This window comes from Erinaceus europaeus, chromosome 7 (genome assembly GCF_950295315.1).
Source record: "Erinaceus europaeus chromosome 7, mEriEur2.1, whole genome shotgun sequence".
NCBI classification, from domain to species: domain Eukaryota; kingdom Metazoa; phylum Chordata; class Mammalia; order Eulipotyphla; family Erinaceidae; genus Erinaceus; species Erinaceus europaeus.
The window spans coordinates 1,272,007-1,288,665 of record NC_080168.1 but is presented as its reverse complement, the minus strand read 5'-3'; the positions used below and the strand labels follow the sequence as shown (position 1 = coordinate 1,288,665).

The window sequence follows — 16,659 nt, the reverse complement described above, 5'->3', positions numbered from 1 at the left end:
CCCCTGGCCCCTGCTCCCTGGCCTATTCCATGCCCCTGGCCCCTGTCCCCTGGCCTATTCCATGCCCCTGGCCCCTGACCCCTGGTCTATTCCATGCCCCTGGCCCCTGTCCCCTGGTCTATTCCATGGCCCCTGCCCCCTGGCCTATTCCATGCCCCTGGCACTGCCCCCTGGCCTATTCCATATCCGTGGCCCCTGTCCCCTGGCCTATTCCATGCCCCTGGCCCTGCCCCCTGGCCTATTCCATGCCCCTGGCCCCTGACCCCTGGTCTATTCCATGGCCCCTGCCCCCTGGCCTATTTCATGTCCCTGGCCCCTGCCCCCTGGCCTATTCCATGCCCCTGGCCCTGCCCCCTGGCCTATTCCATGTCCCTGGCCCCTGTCCCCTGGCCTATTCCTTGTCTGTGGCCCCTGACCCCTGGTCCCTACTTCCCCATCTGCACAAACCCACAGAGGGGCTCAGAGACCACCGCCCCTCCACACCTGTACAAACCCACGGACACCTGTCCAGTGTGGGCAAGACTGTACGAAGCCCTCCTCTACACCCCTGGGAGGGCTACCCATCCCATCACCCTGGTGGCCTTTCCCCAGACCCAGTGCCAGGTCACCTCCTCCAGGAAGCCTGCCTCCTCCATGCCCTCCCCTCTGGCCCCACCAGCTCTGGGTCTGGGTGACAGTGATGGCCTCCCTCTGCTGCTCCCACAGTGGACAGGGCCAGGGGGTTGGGTGGGCTGCCCCCTGGACACGGGGGCCCTAGAGTCCCCAGGCCTGCAGGATCCCTCCCCCAACTCTGCCCTGAGCCCAGGCCCCTCATGGGGGGTGGCTGACTCCTGCCCCAGGCTGGGGCTGGGCACTCCCAGCTGGCCCCTCCACCCTGCACCCTGAGTGGTGCCGTCTGCCTGTCCGTCTCTGGTCCCTGGAAGGCAGACACACTCCCGTGTCTGCAGGTGGGAGGCAACGCTCTGGACCTCCTGGGGGGCGGGGGGACACAGCTCGGCTGACAGGCTCTCATGCTGCCTCTCCCTCCTCCCACCCTGCTGCACCTCTGTGTCTGGGTGGGGGGAGGCCTCCCAGCCCCTCCGGGCTCATCCTGGAGAGACCTGAAGTCGGGGGCGTCTTCTAGAAGGCAGGGAACAGCCCCGCCCGCCCCCACCCCACCCAACCGTGAGCAATGAGGAGGCCCTGGGTGGGAGGCTGGATGGGTGGAGAAGATTCTAGACTGGGAGGCCACAGAAAGAGGCTCCTGGGAGGGAGGAAGTCAGGCCAGGCTGTGGCTTTGTCCTGAGGCCACGTGTCCTCCCCTCCAGGCTGATGTGCGTGTGGGCGGACGGCCCTCTTCAGTGCTGGTGGGGGGGTGGGTGTCATGTGTGTGGTGTCGATGGGCTGGGGGGGGGCGCCTACACCCCCGAAGGTGTTCCTGCCCCAGGCTGCTCTCCAGCAAGGACCCAGCCTTGGTGACAGAGGTGCCCATGCCCCCCCAGACCTCTCTGTCCACTGACATGGGACCCTATGGGTAAGGGGGACAGATAGACCACAGCCCTGCCCACCCTGCCACCATGCCCCACTCCCCTTGCACGGGGCAGTGCTCAGAGGGAAACTGGGCTGCCAGGCAGGAGCAGTGGGCAGCGTACCTTGCTGGTGCTGCTTGCCTGTGGGTTTCTCGGCGGGCCTGGGCATCAGCACGTGTCTCTGGCAGGGGGCTCTGTGCCTGGAGCCACCACTCACCCGAGTGGGGGGCTTCGGAGCTCTCTGGGGGGCGTAGCTCTGAGGCCCTTGAACATCCCACCTTGGGCTTCCGGCCCACTTTCTGCCCCAAGTCCCCCACAATTTCCAAGGGCAGCAGGTTTGTGCAGGTCTAAGCCGCCCAGCAGAGGAGGAAGTGGTATCTGAGAGCCACCCCACCAGCCCCCCACCAGCCACAGCAGGAAACGACCCCCCAGATGAGGCCCTGGCTGGCCAGGCTGTTAATGGTGACAGACTGACAGTCTCACACACTCTGCACCAACCGGCTGGGGAACCTGCCCTGAGACCTGTGCTGGGTATGTGAGGGCCGCGGGCAGCCTCTGGGAGCCAGGGCACTGCATAGACAGGGAGGCTGGGCTCTCCAAGATTCGGAGGTGATCCCCCCCAAGGACAGAGAAGAGGCCACCAGCAAGACAGGTGTCCCTCAGAGTGTCCCCACCACCAGAACTTTGTCACCCAGCCTCTGACCTGTCCCCCAAGTCCAGGGCCACACCAAGGCCAGCCTGCAGTGACATCTCGGGGTACCCAGGCAGAGGCCCCCCTGCAGCCGTGAAGAGGGACCCAGAGTGTGGGGTGCAGTTGTCCCCTTCTTATGGGGGGGCAGAGCCAGGGGCAGGTGATTCACGGGGCCACACGGGTTCCTTCTACAGAGTCAGAGTCCTGGGCTGGGGGGTGAGGGTGCAGAGACACTGAGTTGGGGTCTGGGTGAGGGTCTGCTGGGGGAGTGGGGAGGAGGTCTGGGGAGGCTGCTGGTGAAAGGCCTCGGGGTGTGTAGAGGAGGGTGTTCTGTTGTGGTTTGAGGTATATGTCTGGACCATATTCCTGATTTGGGGGGTTTCTTGGCAGGGTCTGATATGTGCCTGGGTGTGGTGGGTTTTATTGGAGGGTCTGGGGGGGTGATGCAGGAATATGGGTAGGTGGGCTGCAGCAAGGGTATGGGGGGACTCAGAATGGGTCCCACAGACCCTGGGGTCCATGAGCCTGGCTAGCTGGTGGAGGGGGGGGGGGGTTGGGAGATGGACTCTCTGGGTCCTCTGGGTGTCAACCGAGACGGGAGCATCTCCAGGACCCAAAGGGGACACACACCTCTCCCTGAGGAGCTGAGCTGGGGCTGTATCAGGGGGATCGAGGGCTGGCTAGCCCCCCCCCCACAACTGGTGCTGTGACCACTGGATGGATGCCAGGCACACTGGGTGCACTGTGCCCTGTGCAGGAGGTTGGGGGGAGGAGCCCAGAGTTCTAGAGCTTCTGGGGAGTGCAGCCCTGTGGCTCAGGGCAGACTGCCTGTTTGGGTGGCAGGACTGGGGGGAACACAGTTCCCTTCTGTGCAAGTGTGGGCGTGCTGGGCCCAGGCTGCTTCCGCACAGCCCCTGCCCCACCTGAGAGCAGGTGGGTGCCACCCCCAGGTCTGAGAGTGAGCATGGGCTGGGTGAGGTGCCTCTCAGGGAGTGGGGCTAGGGCTCTGGGGACGGGTCCCAGCTCTGGGCTGGCTCCTGCATGTCCAGCGAGGAGCAGGGAGTGGCCTGCAGGGTCCAGGAACACTCTTTTTTAAAAAAATATTTATTCCTTTTTGTTGCCCTTGTTGTTTTATTGTTATAGTTATTGGATAGGACAGAGAGAAATGGAGAGAGGAGGGGAAGACAGAGATAGACACCTACAGACCTGCTTCACCGCCTGTAAAGCGACTTCCCTCAGGTGGGGAGCCGGGGGCTTGAAGCGGGATCCTTACGCCCCAGGTGGGAGCCCCTCCTGCAGCTGGGTCTCCTCTCCCTGCTGGCTGGCCACATACCTGCCCTGTGTGCTCCCCCCCATCCCAGAAGCTGGCATTCTTGATTTTATCACGGGACAGAGCTGGAGGCTGGGCCGCAGGTGGTGGGCAGAGCGGAGGGGTACTCAGCAGAAGGGGGCACAGCCTATGGGCTTTCTCTGCAGTGAGACGGGCTCCCTTCAGCAGGTGTGCCCCACCTCTGCTTCTGGGAGGGCTCAGGTCCCTGTGGGTGGTGACCAGTGACAGATGGGAGCAGGAAGCACCTGCTTCAGTCCTTGTCCAAAAGCGGGTGAGCAGGTGTGCTGACCACACACAGGTGCACAGCAAGAGGGCCAAGGGACTTGGGAGTGGGGGCTGGGAGCCCGGTGCCCGGTGCCCAGAGGCTCTAGAAGGCTGGTCTTCCATGCTGGCTGTGGCTTAGAAGGACGGGCAAGAGGTTGTGCTCAGTGTCTTAGCACAGCAGGCGTCTTCATTCACAACACTTTGAACATTTATTTCACATGAAATAGTGTGGAGGGGCCAGGTGGTGGTACACCTGGTTAAGCACATACACTGCAGTGCACAGGGACCCAGGTTCAAGCCCCAGTCCCTACCTACAGGGGGAAAGCTTCCCGAGTGGTGAAGCAGGGCTGCATGTGTCTCTCTGTCTCTCTCACTATCTCCCCCTCCTCTCTCAATTTTTCTCTGTCTCTATCCAATAATAAATAAAAACTTTTTAAAAATGAAATGATGTTGAGAGAGACAGAGAGAAACACGCAGACACCTATCAAATAAAATAAAGAAAGATAGATAGATAGACTAGCAAGATACCACTTCAACCCTACGAGAATGTCACACATGAGAAAGGACAGTAGCAACAATGCTGGAGGCGTCATAGGGGTAAAGGAACCCCCTGCACTGCTGGTGGGAATATCAGTGGTCCAGCCCCTGTGCAGAACAGTCTGGAGAACTGTCAGAAGGCCAGAAGTGGACCTGCCCTGTGACCCTGCAATTCCTCTCCTGGAAACAGAGCCTAAGGAACCCAACACACCCATCCAGAAAGATCTGTGTCACCTGTGTTCACAGCAGCACGATTTGTAACAGCCAAAACCTGGGAGCAACCCAGGTGTCCAGCAACAGATGAGTGGCTGAGTAGTTTGTGGTCCAGATACACAATGGAATACTACTCACCTGTGAAGAATGATGAAGTCACCTTCTCTCTTCTTGGATGGAGCTTGAAGGAATCCTGTGAAGTGAGATCAGCCAGAAAGAGAAAGATGGAGATGGGATGCTCTCACTCGTGAGCAGAAGTGCAGAAATGAGAACAGAAGGGGAGACAGCAAGCAGGACGTGGACTGGGTTTGGTGTCTTGCACCAAAGTGAAGGACTGGGGGGAGGGGGTTCAGGTCCTGGTGCTGATGGTGGAGGAGGACCTGGGCTGGGGGAGAGAGTGTTGTGCAGAAAACGGAGAAATTTTATTTCTTATATATATATATTTTTTTATTTATTTATTTATTCCCTTTTGTTGACCTTGTTGTTTTATTGTTGTAGTTATTATTGTTGTTGTCGTTGTTGGATAGGACAGAGAGAAATGGAGAGAGGAGGGGAAGACAGAGAGGGGGAGAGAAAGACAGACACCTGCAGACCTGCTTCACTGCCTGTGAAGCGACTCCCCTGCAGGTGGGGAGCCGGGGTTCGAACCGGGATCCTGATGCCGGTCCTTGTGCTTTGCACCACCTGCGCTTAGCCCGCTGCACTACAGCCCAACTCCCCTGAAATTTTATTTCTTTATATATTTTTTTTACCAGAGCACTGCTCAGCTCTGGCCTATGTTGGTGTGGGGGATGGAACCTGGGCCACAGGAGCCTCAGACATGAGTGTCTCTTTGCAGAACCATTATGCTAACTGCCCCTGCCCTAGAAATTTGACACTTGTACCAATAACTGTGCCATTACAGTAGAAATAATGGTAACGAAATGAAATAACTGGCACATGTGGGGGGGCTGCCAGATAGCTCATCTGGGGTGCACCTGCCTTGCCCTGTGCCTACTCAGCTTCAAGTCTCTGCATCCCACCTGGGTGGCAGGCCTGAACCTGGGAGGCCCAGACATGCAAGTCCTTTGCCCTATATCCCTGCCTGTGGGACCATTTATCCCTCCAGAAAAGCTCAAAGTTGAGAACTAAATTGAGCGGCTGAAAGGTGAACCCGGGTGGAGGAGAGAGCTTAATGATTGTGCAGAGATTCTCATGCCTGAGGTTCCAAGGCCTCATGTTCGATTTCCACTACCACTACCATCAGCCAGAGCTGAGCAGGGCACTGGTAAAATAAAAATTTAAATTAAAAAAAAAAAAAGAAAGTAAGAGTGCAAGATGGACCTGCAGATGGCAGGGTGCTTAGAACCAGGCTGAACCCATCTAAGGAGGAGGGGAAGGAGGAGGAAGGAGAGCAGAGGAAGGAGAGAAAGAGGAGGCAGTCCGGACCGCAAGCCCCACCATCAGCAGGAAGCAACCTCACTGCCCTGAGGCCCCACAACCCCGGGGGGCATCCCGCAGGCCCACCCAGCAGCCAGCAGGCGGCCCTGGGTCCCAGTCACTCAGCGGGAGCCGGCAGTGTCTGAGCCTGGTGGCTGCAGGAGGGGGCACGGCGGTTCAGACAGGGAAGCCGTCTTCCCAAGCCTCCTTGTGGCTACTGCTGGTAGATGATCTTTCCCTTGTCTTTCTGTATTTTGGTTTTTGTTTTATTTATTTATTGGATAGAGACCGATGCTGAGAGGGAAGAGCAAGATAGGAAGAGAGAGAGCGTGACACCTCAGCTCGGCCTCACCACTCACGAAGCTTCTGCTTTGCAGGTGTGGCTGTGGGCTGGAACCCAGGTCACTGCACATGGGAACATGTGCTCTCTACCAGGTGCTCCCCCTGTGGCTCTTCGTTCTGGTTTCCTGTCACAGCTGCCCGCTGATGGGGCTGGGGGCCGCCACAGTCCAGAAGGTTCCCCAGGAGCCAGAGACACCCAGGTGGGGTGCAGAGACTTGAAGCTGAGTAGGCACAGGGCAAGGCAGGTGCACCCCAGATGAGCTATCTGGCAGCCCCCCCACATGTGCCAGTTATTTCATTTCATTACCATTATTTCTACTGTAATGGCGCAGTTATTGGTACAAGTGTCAAATTTCTAGGGCAGGGGCAGCTAGCATAATGGTTCTGCAAAGAGACACTCATGTCTGAGGCTCCTGTGGCCCAGGTTCCATCCCCCACACCAACATAGGCCAGAGCTGAGCAGTGCTCTGGTAAAAAAAATATATAAAGAAATAAAATTTCAGGGGAGTCGGGCTGTAGTGCAGCGGGCTAAGCGCAGGTGGTGCAAAGCGCAGGGACCGGCATCAGGATCCCGGTTCGAACCCCGGCTCCCCACCTGCAGGGGAGTCGCTTCCCAGGCGGTGAAGCAGGTCTGCAGGTGTCTGTCTTTCTCTTCCCCTCTCTGTCTTCCCCTCCTCTCTCCATTTCTCTCTGTCCTATTCGGCAACAATAACAACAATAATAATAACCAATGATCAATGATCAAAACAAGGGCAACAAAAGGGAATAAATAAATTATATATATATATATATATATATAGATATATATATATATATATATGAAATAAAATTTCTCCGTTTTCTGCACAACACTCTCTCCCCCAGCCCAGGTCCTCCTCCACCATCAGCACCAGGACCTGAACCCCCTCCCCCCAGTCCTTCACTTTGGTGCAAGACACCAAACCCAGTCCACGTCCTGCTTGCTGTTTCCCCTTCTGTTCTCATTTCTGCACTTCTGCTCACGAGTGAGAGCATCCCATCTCCATCCTTCTCTTTCTGGCTGATCTCACTTCACAGGATTCCTTCAAGCTCCATCCAAGAAGAGAGAAGGTGACTTCATCATTCTTCACAGGTGAGTACTATTCCGTCGTGTATCTGGACCACAAACTACTCAGCCACTCATCTGTTGTTGGACACCTGGGTTGCTCCCAGGTTTTGGCTGTTACAAATCGTGCTGCTGTGAACACAGGTGACACAGATCTTTCTGGATGGGTGTGTTGGGTTCCTTAGGCTCTGTTCCCAGGAGAGGAATTGCAGGGTCACAGGGCAGGTCCACTTCTGGCCTCCTGACAGTTCTCCAGACTGTTCTGCACAGGGGCTGGACCACTGACATTCCCACCAGCAGTGCAGGGGGTTCCTTTACCCCTATGACGCCTCCAGCATTGTTGCTACTGTCCTTTCTGATTGTGACATTCTCGTAGGGTTGAAGTGGTATCTTGCTAGTCTTTCTCTCTTTATTTAATAGGACAAAAAGAAATTCTGGGAGAGGAAGAGAGAGAGAGAGATGCAGACCTGCTTCATCACTTGTGAAGCACGCCCTGTAGGTGGAGAGTGAGGGCTGGCACTGGGTCCTCACACATTGTATCATGTGCACTTAACTGGGTGTGACACTGGCTAGCCTCCATTTTTTTATTCTTTCTTTCTTTCTCTCTTTTTTTTTTTTTTGTATTTATTTATTGCCTAGAGATGGAAACTAAAATGGGAAGGGGAAATAGAAAACAAGACAATAGCAGCCCTGCTTCATCACTTACAAAGCTATCCCCTGCAGGTGGGGACTGGGGGCTTGAACCTGGGTCCGGGAGACCATGTTTTCCCATTGTTGTTGTTGTTACTATTGCTGCTGTTGTTAAATAGGACAGAGAGAAATGGAAAGAAGAGGGGAAGACAGACACCTTCAGACCTGCTTCACTGCCTGTGAAGTGACGCCCCCTCCCCAAGTGGGGAGCCGGGGGCTCAGCCGGGATCTTTGTGCTTCCCGTCAGGGGCACTTAATCTGCTGTGCGACCGCCAAGCCCCCACCTCCCTTTTCTGTTCTCTCTTTTTTTATATTTATTTAATTTATTTATTCCCTTTTGTTGCCCTGGTTGTTTTATTGTTGTAGTTATTATTGTTGTTGTTGTTGTTGGATAGGACAGAGAGAAATGGAGAGAGGAGGGGAAGGCAGAGAGGAGGAGAGAAAGACAGACACCTGCAGACCTGCTTCACCGCCTGGGAAGCGACTCCCCTGCAGGTGGGGAGCCGGGGTTCGAACCGGGATCCTTATGCTGGTCCTTGTGCTTTGCGCCATGTGTGCTTAACCCGCTGCGCCACCGCCTGACTCCCTCTGTCTTTTTTTTAATAAATAAATAAACTTTATTTAAAAAAATAAACTTAGATCAAGTGGTGACGTAACTGGTTGAGTACACACATTACAAAGGACCCAAGTTCAAGCCACTCGTCCTCACCTGCAAGGGAGAAGTTTCATGAGCAATGAAACAATGCTGTATCTCTCTTTTTCTGTCTATTTATCTCCCTCTTCCTTCTCAATTTCTTTCTGTCTCTATTCAAAATAAATAAATAAATAATATTTTAAAAGCATATTTAAAAATAACAAATTAAATTAAAAAAAATATATATATATATATAATTTTTTTACCACTACTCAGCTCTGGCTAATGGTGGTTCAGGAGATTTAAACTAGGACTTTCTTTCCATAATCATTATGCCATCTACCCCCCTTCCCCCACAGTCTTTAATTAATTGAATTAAGAAAGAAATTTTTAAGATATTTCGTAATCTTTCTTCTACTCTACCTATTAGTAAAACCTGACACAGCTGCCTTCCACACTTTGCTGAATTACTTTGGACGCACTGGCTCTTCGCTTCCTGTATTTCTTCTCTCTGTGTGTGTGTCTGTCTCTCTCTGTCTCTCTCTTTGTCTCTCTTTCTCTCTCTGTCTTTAACCAGAGCACTGCTCAACTCCAGCTCATGGTAGTGCAGGGGATTGAACCTGGGACTTCAGAGCCTCAGGCGTAAGAGCTTTGGCATGACCATTATGCTATCTACCCCGCCCTTTTATGTTTTTTAATGAAGACTCAATTCTTCCCTCTTCTCTCCGAAGCTGACTGCGCTGTCCCCTGCAGGCGGGATCCATGTACTGCAATGACAGCAGCTCCCAGAGTCCCTGCTGGTTCCTGGGCGAGGAGGCCACGCTGCACCTGCGAGCCACCTACCTGGGCTGCCTGCTGGCGCTGGGGCTGCCCCTCAACGGGGCGGCGCTGTGGGTGCTGTGCCGGCGCCTGCGGGTGTGGACGGAGACCCGCGTGTACATGGCCAACCTGGCGCTGGCCGACCTGTGTCTGCTGTGCACGCTGCCCTTCTTCCTGCGCTCCCTGCAGGAGCTGGGGGACACGGCCTTCTGCCGGCTGTCCCAGGGCGTCTACCTGGCCAACCGGTACATGAGCATCGGACTGACGGCGGCCATCGCCCTGGACCGCTACGTGGCCGTGCGCCACCCCCTGCGCGCCCGCGGGCTGCGCTCGCCCCGCCAGGCCCTGGCCGTGTGCCTGGGGCTCTGGGCGCTGGTGGCCGGCTCCCTGCTGGCCCGCGGGCTCCTGGCCTCTCACCGCGGTGGCTTCTGCTTCTCCAGCGGCGCCCCAGGGCCCTCGCCCACCGTGGCCTTCTCCCTGGTCGGCTTCTACCCGCCCCTGGCCGTGCTGGCCTTCTGCTCCCTGGGCGTGGTGGCAGGCCTGGTGCGCCGGCCTCCGGGGGACCCCGCGCAGGCCCGGGCCAGCTGCCGCGCGGCCCGCATGGTGCTGGCGCACCTGGCCGTCTTCCTCGTCTGCTTCCTGCCCCTGCACGCCGTGCTCACCGCCTGCCTGGCCCTGGGCACGCTGCCCTGCGGCATCCGCTGCGCCCTGGCCGCCACCGCCAAGCTCTCGGACGCCAACTGCTGCCTGGACGCCGTGTCCTACTACTACATGGCCAGCGACTTCCGCCAGGCGGCCAGGCCCACGCCGCACCGCCCCAGCCCCCAGCCCACCCGGGACACGCTGAGCGTGACCGTGGCCTAGAGCCTAGAGCCTAGAGCCTAGAGCCCGGCCGGCCGGGGCTGTGGGGGGCTGGCTCCCGCGGGGGCGCCCACCTGGATGAGGAGGTACTGGCCACGTGGACCCTGGGACAGACAGACAGGCCTGCGGCAGGGTGGACGCCCCTGACCAACATGGAACTGGACGCCCCTGGCCACGTGGGACTCAGGGTAACTACAAGCCCTGAGGCAGGATGGACGCCCCTGACCTCATGGAACTGGGGGCCACTCACTGACCAACAGAGAGCCTGGGGAGCCTTACAAGGCCGGAGGCGGCACGGCTGCCCTGACCACATGGCGCCCTGGGACCTGACAGGCCTGAGGCAGGATGGACGCTGAGGACTGACATGGAGCTGGACCCCAGACCATGGGCCCGGGGGGCTCACTCTCCAGAGCTCTGTGTGGGCAGGACCACCAAGGTGGGGACGTGGCCACTGCAGAGCTGCGACAGGAGGGGGCAGGCAAGGCTGAGCCTGGGGGCCCCATGGGTGGACAGCTGGTCTCTGGCTCACAGGGGCCCCAGGAGGGCACCTGCTGGCTCTGGGGGCGCTCTGGCCCCTGACCCCCTCCAATAAATCTGTCCTCCGAGAAGGCCGCAGGGCGTGTGCTTCTCTCCTGCTCAGAAACCGGGTGGGGGCCTGTGAGGGCCACGGGGTCCCCTCCAGGGGGCCCCCTCACTCCATCTGCTCCCCATGCCCCCCAGACACCCGTCCAGGAAGGGTCTGTTCAGATCACCGGTGGGTCCCTCCTGCCCCAGGGGGCACTCACTGTGAGGGCAGAGGGGGACACTCTAGCTGCGGGAGTGAGGTCCCCATCCTCTCCAGTACATCCTGGGATCCCCCATCCTCACCCCTGTCCCCTACATCCTGGGATCCCCATCCTCACCCCTGTCCCCTACATCATGGGATCCCCATCCTCACCCCTGTCCCCTACATCAAGGGATCCCCCATCTTCAACCCTGTCCCCTACATCCTGGGATCCCCATCCTCACCCCTGTCCCTTACATCATGGGATCCCCCATCCTCACCCCTGTCCCCTACATCCTGGGATCCCCCATCCTCACCCGTCCCCTACATCCAGGGATCCCCATCCTCACCCCTGTCCCCTACAACCTGGGATCCCCATCGTCACCCCTGTCCCCTACATCATGGGATCCCCATCCTCTCCCCTGTCCCCTACAACCTGGGATCCCCCATTGTTGTTAAAATTTTCAGAGGCTCTGGCCGGGCTTGCTTCACGGCGGGTAACAGAGACGCGGAGACAACGGCTGGGCAGGGCAGCTGTATTTCTTTATTCAGGAACAACGATTCACAAACTAAGACAAACTAATCACCAAACAGAACTCTGCTGTCTCTTTGCGGAGGCGCAAGCACTCTCTCTTACTCTGGAACTCAGGAACCCTCTCCCTTACTCTCGAACTCAGAAACTCTCGCACTCTCGCACTCTCGAACTCCGGAACTCAGGAACTCTGTCACTGGGGAACTCAGGAACCCTCTCCCAGGGTCCCTTGGGGCGGGGCCAAACAGGCCCGCGAAATTAACAGGACTCATCCAATTCTCTTGGCGGGGGAGGGCTAGAACAAGCCAATGTAAAGCATACGACAATTCCCCCTTTTCTTTTTAACTAAATGACTATAGTATCAAGGGTGTGGGGTGAACAGAAACATATATAACCAAAACCAGCATGTTGCCAAGGGAAGGCCTGAGGGGGCCATATCTGAAAAAAAAAACATTTCTTGCCTCTGGGGGGCTACTTGCCTCGACGGGCATTTGCATGGGGGCGGAGAACGGCCTAGGGTCCCACAGGCAGCTGGCTGCAACTTACTTACTATGAAACAAAACTTGTTATTAGCATATCTACTGCACGATCTAACATTTCTAATAGAGAAGGAATTTGAGACTTTTACATATCAACAACGTCTTTTAACCTTTTGTTACACCCATTCAAGATGGAGACACACCCTAGGTGTGGGCCGGAGAGGAAACCTCAGGCATGAGAATAATTAGCATAGCCATTGTGCGATCTACCATTTCTAATAGAGAAGGTAGTGTTTTACATATCAACAAGTCTATTTAACCTTTTGTTTAGACCAACTTAGTTGAAATATATTGATTGTTAACTAATTTTTACCTCAGACTTTAAATGTAAGTTAATTTTTATCTTTATGAGAATTACGTTGAAAACCTTTTTCATTTATCTTTGACTAGTAAGAATTTTAGCCTTAAAGCTACTGTTTACCAAACTTTAAACATACACATAAACATAGTCATTAATACACGAGGAGAGAAACCTTTGTTACGAAGACATGTCATTTTAAACACGAATTTAAATCTATATTGTCTTAGTTATTGGGGGGGGGTTCACCATCCGGAGGTGGCTTCCCACCACCTCCGGATGGTGAACCCATGGAAATGGCAGCTCCATTTCCGAGCAGCTCCACTTCTAGGAATTGCAGGTTGCGATCTCTGCACAAATCTCTGCATACTCCAGCTTGTCTGCCTTCAGACCGGACCGGCGGCTGGAGATCTCGTGTGCCCAGTTTTGGCAGGGAGCCCGGGGGTCCGGGAGGCCCGGGATGGTTCCAGAATTCATAGAAAGAGGGCAGGCAGGCCATCTTTGTAGAAGGCGTGAGCCTAGGTGCCCAGGGGTGGCGGCCATGATAGAACGCCGCGGCCCTGCCCCATGGCCCTGCCATGTCTGCTGCCCTGTTTGCAGTGGCCGAGCAGCGTGGAGGGATCAAGCGTCCAGTGCCCTGCACCACGCGGTGGAGAGCCGGCTCCTGTGGGCTGGCCTCAGGCTCCAGCATGTTGGCCTCAGGCTCCAGCATGTTGGCATCGGGCTCCAGCATGTTGGCATCGGGCTCTAGCGTGCTGGCATCGGGCTCTTGCATGGTGGCGTAGGCCTCCTGCGGGCTGCGGGGCTGCGGGGTTGCTGGCGCGGTGCGCGGGGTTGTCTGGGCGCAGCCGGCTGGCTGGCTGTTTGACCAGGTGGAAACAGCAGCTCCGCGCCTTGCCTCCCGCCCGCTGGCTCTTCCCGCTGGCTGTTGTGAGTTCGCCAGAGCGAGTGGAAACCACAGAGTGGTCCAGAGATAAATGTTCCAGAAACAGCAAAACAGTCTCGTGAAGAAAGAGCAGAGGCCTTTGGAGATCTCTTCACAAGCAGAAGAGAAGGCCATAGTACATAGGTAGCCAAATTGTCTTTACTTATCTGAGAGATGCGCAGGTCAGGTCCACGTGGGCGCCATTTGTTGTTAAAATTTTCAGAGGCTCTGGCCGGGCTTGCTTCACGGCGGGTAACAGAGACGCGGAGACAACGGCTGGGCAGGGCAGCTGTATTTCTTTATTCAGGAACAACGATTCACAAACTAAGACAAACTAATCACCAAACAGAACTCTGCTGTCTCTTTGCGGCGGCGCAAGCACTCTCTCTTACTCTGGAACTCAGGAACCCTCTCCCTTACTCTCGAACTCAGAAACTCTCGCACTCTCGCACTCTCGAACTCCGGAACTCAGGAACTCTGTCACTGGGGAACTCAGGAACTCTCGGACTCCGGAACCCTCTCCCAGGGTCCCTTGGGGCGGGGCCAAACAGGCCCGCGAAATTAACAGGACTCATCCAATTCTCTTGGAGGGGGAGGGCTAGAACAAGCCAATGTAAAGCATACGACACCCCATCTTTACCCCTGTGACCTACATCCTGGGATCCCCCATCCTCACCCCTGTCCCCTACATCCTGGGATCCCCATCCTCACCCCAGTCCCCTATATCCTAGGATCCTCCATCCTCTCCCCGGTTCACGACATCCTGGGATCCCCCATCCTCACCCCTGTCCCCTATATGCTAGGATCCCCCATCCTCTCCCCTGTCCCCTATATCCTGGGATCCCCCATCCTCACCCCTGTCCCCTATATCCTAGGATCCCCCATCCTCTCCCCTGTCCCTTACATCCTGGGATCCCCATCCTCACCCCTGTCCCCTATATCCTGGGATCCCCATCCTCACCCCTGTCCCCTACATCCTGGGATCCCCCATCCTCTCCACTGTCCCCTATATCCTGGGATCCCCATCCTCACCCCTGTCCCCTACATCCTGGGATCCCCATCCTCACCCCTGTCCCCTACATCCTGGGATCCCCCATCCTCACCCCTGTCCCCTATATCCTGGGATCCCCCATCCTCTCCCCTGTCCTCTACATCCTGGGATCCCCCATCCTCTCCCCTGTCCCCTACAACCTGGGATCCCCATCCTCTCCCCTACCCCAACACATGAATATTCTACCTGGTAGCCCCCCAAGTCCTGCCCCCAGTGCACTCAGAGCCCCAGGCACCCCGCCTTTCCTCACCCCCATAATTCAGGGCTTCTGGCTAGCAGGAAACATCATCTGAGGCTGGGGTCACTGGGGGCTGGCAGGGACTGCAGTGGGGGCCAGGGCAGCACAGGGCAGCTGGTGGCCTACCAGGAGGGGTGGGTTCTGGGGGGGCTCTGAGAGCCAGGACACCCTCTCTGTGGGAGGCGTGTGCTGAGAGCAGGCAGGATGGGGAGAGATGGCCCTCCTCTTGCCTCTGAGAGGCCACTGGGGCTCGGGGCAGCACAGCACACAGCCCTCAGGGGACCCTAGCCTCACAGGAGGGCTCAGAGTCACCCACACTGACCACACCAAGGGACCCAGGGACAGAGTGTGGGGTCTACAGGACTGCCACAGAGCTCAGAGACAGTGGGTGTCCCCCACCTCACCCCACCCGCCCTGAGCCGCCTGCTGGGAAGCTGAGGAGGGAGTTTCCTGTGGCCCTCACCCTACAGTGAGAGGAGGTGTGAACGGAGGTGGGGAGGTGAGTGGGGAGGGGTGGTGAGGTGAGGTGCAGGGTGGGGGTATAGAGAGAAGGTCTCCTGGAGGGGTGACCCAGCTGCCAGTGCCTGCGTGGAGTGTGTGCATGTATGCGCACATGGCTGTCAGGGTCCTGGACGCCAGGCAGAGGACTGGCCCACACTGACCACGGCCCCCCTGCTTGTGCCCGAGGCTCGTGGCCTGGTCCTCACAGAGGTCACAGGGAAGGTCTTGGCACACACGGGTGGGGGGCCGGGGGCTCAGAAAGCTCTGAGTATGAGGAGTGATTGTCAACAACAGGGTCCTGAGTAGGACACGAGATCACAGGGGAATGGGGGGGGCAGGTGGTGGTGCACCTGGTTGAGCGCTCACACTACAGTGGACAGAACCCAAGTTCAAGTCCCTGGTCCCCACCTGCAGGGGGAAGCTTTACGAGTGGTGAAGCAGGGCTGCAGGTCTCTCTCCCTCTCTATCTCCCCCAGCCCCTCTCAATTTCTCTGTCTCTCACTAGTAATATATAAAAAGATTTTATTTATAGATATATATGAAATATGAATTAGTAGGGGGTCCGGGCAGAGGGGGGCCCTGGCTAGGGTTGATTTTTTTAAAAACTTTTTAATATTTATTTATTTTCCCTGTTGTTGCCCTTGTTTTTTTTTTATTGTTGTTGTAGTTATTATTGTTGTAGTTATTGACATCATTATTGTTATATAGGACAGAGAGAAATGGAGAGAGGAGGGGAAGACAGAGAGGGGAGAGAAAGACAGACACCTGCAGACCTGCTTCACCGCCTGTGAAGTGACTCCCCTGCAGGTGGGGAGCTGGGGGTTTGAACCCAGATCTTTGTGCATTGTGATGTGAGTGCTCAACCAGGTGTGCCACACCACCTGGCCCTTATTTATTTACTTATTTATTTTATTGATTTATTTTTGCCTCCTGGGTTATCATTGGGGCTCGGTGCCTGCTCTACAAATCCACTGCTCCTGGAGGATATTTTTTCCCCTTTGTTGCCCTTGTTGTTTATTGTTGTTGTTATTATTGTTGTCATTGCTGTCGTTGGATAAGCAGAGAGAAATGGAGAGAGGAGGGGAAGACAGAGGAGGAGAGAAAGACAGACACCTGCAGACCTGCTTCACCGCCTGTGAAGCAACCCCCCTGCAGGTAGGGAGCCTGAGGCTGGAACTGGGATCCTTGCATGGGTCCTTGTGCTTTGCACTCTGTGTGCTTAACCCGCTGCACTACTGCCCGGGCCCCTATTTATTTTTACAACCTCTCTCTAGAGGCCCAAGCAATTTCCAGTTTTGGATCCAGGGCATCTACCCCAGGGCCTCATGGCTGCCCAGCCCTCTAGAACTGAGCTATCTCCTCACCCACAGGTGCTCCATGAGACATGCTCACACACGCTCGTTCAGAGAAGACGGGCGGA

At 56.4% G+C, this 16,659-nt stretch overlaps 1 protein-coding gene across 1 annotated transcript; it reads left to right on the top strand.

Annotated features, from left to right (window-relative positions):
• The first annotated feature begins 9,474 nt into the window (after positions 1–9,474).
• LOC132539241 (G-protein coupled receptor 35-like) lies at positions 9,475–11,165 on the top strand. The gene has a single exon (XM_060193406.1). It carries the CDS (start codon positions 9,475–9,477, stop codon positions 10,393–10,395), a length of 921 nt encoding a protein of 306 aa, XP_060049389.1. The 3' UTR covers positions 10,396–11,165.
• Positions 11,166–16,659: the final 5,494 nt, after the last annotated feature.

Excerpts from the sequence above, each read along its gene's own strand:
- LOC132539241 (XM_060193406.1), top strand. The coding sequence starts at position 9,475 with ATGTACTGCAATGACAGCAGCTCCCAGAGTCCCTGCTGGTTCCTGGGC.